This window comes from Trachymyrmex septentrionalis, unplaced genomic scaffold (assembly GCF_001594115.1).
Source record: "Trachymyrmex septentrionalis isolate Tsep2-gDNA-1 unplaced genomic scaffold, Tsep1.0 scaffold9, whole genome shotgun sequence".
Classification (NCBI taxonomy): domain Eukaryota; kingdom Metazoa; phylum Arthropoda; class Insecta; order Hymenoptera; family Formicidae; genus Trachymyrmex; species Trachymyrmex septentrionalis.
In genome coordinates, this window is record NW_017306091.1 from 3,059,018 (window position 1) to 3,067,198 (window position 8,181).

The 8,181-nt window shown below is 39.2% G+C and overlaps 1 protein-coding gene across 22 annotated transcripts in view; it reads right to left on the reverse strand.

The window, feature by feature from the left end:
* The window catches only part of LOC108755870 (bromodomain adjacent to zinc finger domain protein 2B-like), a 162,561-nt gene that overhangs the window by 15,830 nt on the left and 138,550 nt on the right, over nt 1-8,181 (reverse strand). For 10 of the 22 annotated variants that reach the window (XM_018499232.1, XM_018499243.1, XM_018499242.1 and 7 more), the window contains 11 exons: nt 7,584-7,814; nt 6,948-7,133; nt 6,227-6,392; nt 6,098-6,115; nt 5,589-5,835; nt 5,077-5,356; nt 4,267-4,655; nt 4,000-4,074; nt 3,623-3,925; nt 3,092-3,366; nt 2,465-2,546 (listed from right to left, as the gene is read on the reverse strand). In XM_018499232.1, coding sequence (XP_018354734.1) covers nt 2,465-2,546; nt 3,092-3,366; nt 3,623-3,925; nt 4,000-4,074; nt 4,267-4,655; nt 5,077-5,356; nt 5,589-5,835; nt 6,098-6,115; nt 6,227-6,392; nt 6,948-7,133; nt 7,584-7,814 — 2,252 coding nt within the window. Of the gene's footprint in view, nt 1-2,464; nt 2,547-3,091; nt 3,367-3,622; nt 3,938-3,999; nt 4,075-4,266; nt 4,656-5,076; nt 5,357-5,588; nt 5,836-6,097; nt 6,116-6,226; nt 6,393-6,947; nt 7,134-7,583; nt 7,815-8,181 lie in introns of all 22 variants that reach the window. The other 12 variants (XM_018499245.1, XM_018499234.1, XM_018499247.1 and 9 more) reach the window with 7 other exon arrangements.

Consider the following 8,181-nt stretch of genomic DNA (forward strand, 5'->3'; position numbering starts at 1 on the left):
GGAGATCATACGACACGCGAATTGATTATACGGTAATATACGAAGCTGAAACTGTAATGACAATGAAATCATTTCTACGCAAAATGAGTATCCCAAGGAATATCTTTCCTTGCGATTGCGACGCAAGATTTCGAATGTGTTAGTAGTATGTATTTTATCAGAATATTTTATCAGAATAAATAAAAAGTAAAACTATACTATCGGCAAATAAATTCTATACAATGGCATTATTGTCATTTGCCAATGCAATAATGACTTTATAATAATTTGCGAATTTTATGAACTCGGCGTACCACCCTTAAAAAAGACTAAAATACGTGTAATTCCGATAAAGCCAATTTTAGATACTATAAGCACATAAAAGCGGTTACTATGTGAAATAAAAAAAAAAAAAAGAAATACGCGACATACTTGTTGACTATTTATATGAAGATATTAAATAATATGAAATAATTTTCTCTCTCGACTATTTCTCGTAATGTTGAACACAATGATAAACACAATACACACATAACAAAATAATAACGCTTTCAATTACATCGATACCTTGCTAAATTAACGCCAATATTAATTAGCTTGTCTAAATGTAATGTGCATCGATAATATACATCCGCTTCGTTGTTCGTTCTCTACGTCCCAGAAAAAAAATCGATTAGGATCGGTTATATACGTTCTGGGCATCCCTATTTCGCGTTTTCCACTACATGTGAATTCACGTGTAGCTACAGTTACTACACTATTGTGTCGTTTGACGTCTCCTTCTATTCTTTCAAATTGCACGGGCTGTGTGTGTATGTTTCGGGCTAGTGATGTGCGTGTGGATGTGGAATGCGTGTGTGAATGCGAGGAAACATGAACGAACGAGTGACAGTGATTGAGGGGGACAGGGTGATAATCTGGCTTGCGCGAGGATTCCGATGGGGCATAGTTTGAAGGACTATCACACAATGGATGGACTTTTGAAATTTCTACAATCGCGCGCCTCTATTTCGACGAGGTTTTCTCTCGCATAGAGAAATTTCCAGAATAACGCCGATCGTATTAAACATGTATTCCAATATCAAAATGTATCCTCCGTCCTTTGCAAGAATTAAAATTAAACTAGCATAAATTAAACGTAAATTAAAAAATTTATCTTCAATTTTTTTGGAATCCGTAGCGGAAATCAGTAGGCGAATGGAAATTATTTTTAGATAATAATACGATATTCTTTATTTAATGCGTACTTAATATCTCGGCCTTTTAAATTTTACATAAGCTATAATATACATTTTCAGAAATAGTAAATACTGTAATAATAGAAATGGTAATATATAATAAGTATCTTACATGATTAAAAAGGTATAAATGATTGAACATTTTGCCTAAAATGCAGAGAATCGGAGGAACATCCATTAAAATTATAATTTTGATCAAAAGATGAAATTTCAGATGGTGTATACGATTCGTCCATTATTTCAATAACGAGTGTTTTTATGTCACGTAAATTTTCCGCTGTCAAAAATAATTCTTAATGAAATGCAATTATTTGTCTCATTATCCGACAGCATCGACAAAAATAATGGGAAACAAAATGTATCAACGATACTTCTGTTTACAGCGTACATACATAAAAGCATCAACAGTATCGATTGAAAACACATGGAATTGTTTCAAAACAGATCTCGATGTATGAAATATCGAATATCGTGGAAAGAATTTTGGAATTTAAACCAATACTGGCATCCATATTAATTTATTCACGTTTCTCGCGTTCGTATCTATCAAAAAAAAAATAAATAAATAAAAAAAAAAAATTCGGCGCGTGTATTTTAACGTACACCAAAAAGAACTAGTGTATTGTAAAAGGAATAAAACTTTCTACTCCTCTTATTAGACAGTTTGAAATGTTTGAATGCCAGAGTTATTTTTTCCATTTTATTTTTTCCCTTTTAACAGTTTGCCTCCGTTTGATAAAAACAAAATTGCGACTACAATTTTCAACGGTTTTTATTGATCGATTAAACACAATAATTTGACAAAATTAAAAAGGGTAGAAATCAAATAGAGCGGATAGAGGGTAGGGTGGGAGGACATGCTGGGTTCTCCTGTCACTATCGCTAGCGGTTGTTGGTTGGCTATGGGTGTCTCGTGTATTCTGGGACATTAGAGGTTGTAAAAGGTTCATTGGACGTATATATATAGTATAAGAAAAGAGTTTTTCTATACAAGAATATTCATTAAAAAAAGTTGTATATAATATGTATATATAGACAGATGTATATATATATATACGGAGATAATATATATATGTATATATATATAAATACGGCACACACAGAGAGCATGCGACACGCACGACAGGTGGACAAAATACAAAAAAACGTAGGTATCCCAAATAGAATAAGAGAACAGTTTTATGTGTGAATGAAACAACGAGATCGAGACAAACGTGAAGGAAACTCTGTGATAGATATCGACTTACCTCGAGCAGTTGTTGATTCCTGATCTCCCGCTCTCGTCTGACAGCTTCCAGCCGTTCTGTCTTCTCTTGCTCCTTGATAAGCCTACAATGAGAGTATCATTAAGTACACGTAATTCCCGAGCAGTAAAATGACTCGAACTAATCATTATAATCAACTGGGTTACTAGTAAACTACTTGTCCATAAATTTTACGAATGTTTAAAAGAATTCGAGTTCTGAATTAACATAGCGATCCGCGACACTGGCTTTTAGATTCCTGCTCGATAATGTTTACGATTATGCGCAAGCAATAATCTTGCGGCAAGAAAAATAAATACGCGTTAATTAAACATCAACATGTTACAATCGCGAAATTTTGGATTAAGTATTAAATTCCAGTAAGTAAATAAATATCTAACTTCTCACATAGCGATGAGATTAACACTTCAATAAATTTCATTTATTTAACTATTATTGACAATCATCAACATTCTATCAATTTTATGAAGTGATGTCAACACCAGATAATAACGCGTATTAATCCTTTCATATTTTTTTAATCTACTCGAGTAATATTATTTAATACTGTTTAAAAATAAATTTGTTTAAATAGTAATTAATATATTTATAAATAATGGAATGTCGTACCTAGCTTGTTCTTTATGTCGTTGCGCTTCTTCCTTCGCGAGTTTTTTCGCATAAGCTAGCTTCTCTCTATCATATTGATTGTTCGTCCGTACGTCTCTAAAGCCACCAGCCGCTCTGAGTTCTTCCAGTCTTCGCGCTACTTCCTGAGCACCGAGTCTGACGAATTCAGCCTCTGCTAAACCCATCGTTGGCTGCAGGAATTCCCCCACCAACGGACGAGAGGAAAACGAAAAGTTGGCGGTAGTTAATTCGGCTGGATTTTGATGTTCCAGAAACTGAAATTAAGAGATTGATTTTCTTCTTGAAAAAAGTCGACTTCAGTAATCCAACTAAATAAATGTCATCTGTATTTCGATGCAATTATGTTATATCCTTATTACGTATTATGTATCACGATGTAGATATGATAATAGCGCGCGAAAGCAACGATAGAAAGTTTAGCAAAGTACTCTAAACTTGCCAGCGACTTCATGCGAATCACTTTTGATAACGTACACCAACCATCACCGGTCGTAATATGTTGCAACCAACCTTCACTAGATCGGGACTGCTCCTAAAAGTTTTCCCGCAGGGGCTGTAATACGACACGTCGCCTTTTATCACTCCCGTCTTTCCTAGTCCCTTGATAACCGTTTCACGCTTCCAACCGCGCTCCAACGGCATTTGAAGGTCTCTTTCGCTGGGTTTGAGTTTCCTCCTCTTCGCGCTAGGTGTGCCTTCCGCATTGTCGTCATCAGTATCCGTGACAACATCGGTATTACTGCCGCTTTCGCTGGTCACGTCCATGTTACTCTCTTCTCCCGAAGCCTCCAGCAACTTGTTTTTCATCTTTTCCTGCAAAGATTTCTATATAGGGAGAATGGTTTTAGTGCGAAATCATAAGTAAAAAAAAAAAAAGAAAAACGAACATGGCTCCTCGCCCACGAAGCACGAATTGGTCGAGGTCGCTTCTTCTTCTGTATCTTCGTTAGCAAGTGATAGTACTTTAACAAAAGATAATCGTAAAGATATACGGAAATGACATAAGTACAGAAGTCAGAATAAAAGAATAATGTTCTATTAAAATGTAATTGTAACTTTTAAATTAATACTCGTATATATATTAAAATTACACGTTAAAATTAATACTCGTACGATAAAGGTATTTCACGTTGACGCCGATAGCTGGATTTTACCTGGTTCTTTTCGTCACTCTGACCAGTAGCGACGGAAGCGTGCAGTTGAGCAGCCAGTATATTCGACCTCAGCAACGATACTTGGTGAGACAATGGCACACTTGGATCCAAAGTCGGGGTGGGCTTAATCCCTAGAGCTCTGCTTTGAGCCAACAACGACGCGACCGTGTTCTTCTTAGGCTTCGATACACCGCGACCGAGATTTCGCGGCCTACCGTCCTTGTGATGGGTGGCAGAGCTTGCACTCTCGCTTTCCTCGCTGCCGCTACTCGGCCGCTGTGGCGAGTCTGCGGCAGCGAAAAGCTGCGCCAAGGAGGGACTAGGTGACGCCGGCACCGGCACCGAATTCTGCGGAACTCTTCTTGGCTTTGGTCCGGGTTTTCGTCTCGCTACAATAATTCATAAAGTTTTGGTTAACTGAACCACGTATTTTTTTTTCAGGAAAATTGACTTCTTGGAAACAAAGACGAACTTTTCTATCGAGAGACTAAAATTCTCAACACGTAAATACTCGCTTGTGTATGTAAAATCTTCATGGATTTTGGAAACGACATAAATAAGAATACAGGACTATCGGAATATTTCCTGATTCGACAACTAACTTACATAATTTTACTTTAGTTTTTCCAAAAGACTGAGTTTAAAAAATGTGCAGATTTAAATAAACAAGCTATATTGTGCGTTTGCGAAAACGCTTTTAACTCTTTTTTGCTTCACGAGCAATTCCTCCACTAAATGAAAACGTACAACGACTTTATGTCACAATGGTTTTAAAAAAATAATAACTGAAAATGCAGTTTCTATACTTACACGTTCGATCAGAGGCAAGTAACGATTGGCTTAAATTACTGAGCTGACTGAGCGGCTGACTACCAGAAATTGGCGAGCTACTGCTCGTCGTGGCGGGCTTTAAGGAGAGATTTAGGGGTGCGTCCGAATCGTTGATGTTGTTGTTCGCGTTGTTGCTACTGCTGCTACCGCTGCTAGTATACGTCGGTGGCGCCGACAGAACGGAGCCGTTCGTTGAATGGGCCGGCAGTTTGATTACTTCTACTCGATCCACTGAATCTCTGTATTCGTTCGAGTCGGTCTGAGGAAAGACGAAACGCGCACGATTACATGACATATCGCGTACAAGTACAGACATTCGTGTAGCGAATATAAAATTAAGGGAGCAATTTAATGAACTCCGCAACTGAATGAAAATAAATCTTGAAGTATTCGTTGTATTAAAGAATAACAAATAATAAATGTTGATGGATTGCAATTTCATGCTTGAGTGTTTCGCAATTGTGACTGACACGTGCAGTGACTGAACGTACCCCCGTGCGATTGTACTTTCTCGGTTCTATCATTAGCGACGAGGACGACGTCGTGTTTGTCTGATGGGCGCTAAGGGTTGGGACAGGCGGCGGATGTACGCTGACGCTGGGAGTATCCAAGGATATTGTCTTCTTCCTGCCGCGGTTTGTCGTTCCAGGAACCTTCGGACCGACTATACTCGACGTATACTTGATAATCTCCGTGTCGGGAGGTAGGCGCACACCACCCAATATACTGCTAGGATCACTAGATAAAATATCATTGTGAAATTACTTATTCTTTATGGCACTTGAGGTAGATTAAATTATATAATGAGAGAGAGAGAGAGAGAGAGAGAGAGAGAGAGAGAGAGAGAGAGAGAGAGAATATAATTGAACAGTGAGGTTCAAGAATTTAATTGTATTAAGATTTAAAAAATGGGCCTACTTTATATATTCTAATTTCAATCATAAATCGTATTATAGAGCTTCGTGAAAAATCTATCGCGTAATTGAATTAATATATTCACCTTCCTTCCTTCGCAGAACTGTCGCGATAGGAAAAACGATAGCGTGAAAATACAATTTTTTAACGAGTTAAATAGAATCAATCTGCGACCTTGTTTATTGTTAAATATGCGAAACGAATAATCTCTCACCTGACGACGTTGGATTGCGAATTTGGCGTACTGCTGACCGGGGTACTATGATGAGAGGATGTCACTGGTGGTTGAGTGGACACCGGCAGGCTGCTGCTCGTCATACTTGGCGTTGTTGAGCTACTACTGCTAGCTGGCGGTGTCTTGTGACTCTTGCTTGACTTAGCTGCTCGGCCGCGAAAACGTAAACACAATTGTACATCTAAATCTAGATTATCTTCGAAAAAAACGTCCGCGTTCATCTCAATCCAAGACCGGCAAGACTGTCAATTGTTACGAAAGTAAGTTCAGTACTTTGAAAAGTCTCAAGTTTCTACCTCATTAACAAGTAGTTAAAAGTCTTGTTTAACTCGAACTTGAGAGAAATTTTAAAATTATATTACAACTTCCAATATAAATAAAAATATACAAAACTCAAGCATCTTGCCCGCAAAATAGAAAATAATTACAGTGATAAATAAAGTGACGAGAAAGAGCGTAGATATAGCTTGGGTAAAAACAAATGTAAAAATATCGTAAAACAAAAAGCGAGAAGCAAAAATTGTGTCTCACGTCGTCAGACGACTCTTTAATATTTCGCGACTTAAAAAGAGAAAACAGTTGAAAATATTCCGAGCAACGTTGCCATCTCGAAAAGACTCGGCGATCGAGGATTAAGAGTACGGAGGCGAACGTTTCTCGAGCATTGTATTATGCAACATTGTCGATCGTTGTTACTTACACTTACTGGACTTGTGGGACGAGAGGGACGGGGGATTAAGTAGAGAGGCGGGATAGGGTGGCAGGAGGCTCTCGGTGCCGGGCGGAAATCCTGGGAGTCCTGCCGCTCCTTGTAGCCTCGCGAGGTAGTCTTGCGCCGCCAGATGAGAGGCCATTGTCCACCATGCAGTGGCTGCTGGATTGATGCCTGCAACGTGAATAGTGATACATCCGGTAAATCCGCCCGGTCTATAAAATTCGATCTCGAAAACACTGCTCAACGCGCTCGATTGTCCGGGTCTGGATGAGCCAATGAGAGATAGATGTAACAAAATATTGTTCTAAAAGAGACGTCTTTACGAATAACTAAATTTGAAATGTCTAAAATAGTCAAGATGTCTTGTGGAAAAAAAAAAAAGATCTCTTCGATTTGGATAGAAATTAGAAGAGAAATTTTGATATTGTAATAAAAGGTTGAGGTCGCATAAGTGCATTCAATCGAACATACGAAACATCTATTGCGCTCTATTGCACCGATAGTCCTATGTTTCATTGAATACCCGACTTACCCTAATTGACCCAGGACTTTCAGAAACGTACGAAGAAGGGATAGCGAGACGAGTGCGAAAAGGAGGGGGTCGGCGGAAAATTCACTTACCCAGACTTGCAGCTTGACTGGCGGCCACGCTGAGCGTACCGAGGCTGCTGTGAGGGTACGGGGACGGGGGTGGTGCCGAGGCTGGTGTGTGACCCCCAAAGCCAGGCGCTGAGCCCCCTCGGCCCAGAATAGCGTAAGCCGAGGGCAAATGGGGAGCCCCCAGGCCATAACCACCCGGCATCCCGCCGAAGAGTGACGATGCTGCGCTGTCGCCTCGAGACCAGTATGCTGCTAAAATTAGAATCGGGGAGAACCGTTATGAATGGGTGCAAATCCGCGAGTTCGGCACGTATCTCTTACGTAAGCTCGATAAGTGACGTCGCCGAGCGAACACGATGCTGTCTATCTCACAGTAGTAGCGTTCTCAGTAGTAGAGAACACTTACCGATATACCATCTGATCAAATTTGACCCGGACTGGTCCATTTAAACCGCGCGCGTAAATTGAATCGGTAAAAATTTTTTTTTTCTAGATTGGTACAACCTTTTCTGACATTCGTGTGAAATTTGAGCGGGATACGTCAGTTAGTGTGTGTTTGGCAGCCATTTGTTTACGACGCAAAAAGTTTCTCTGGCGATTTTTACTATGAAAAAAAAAA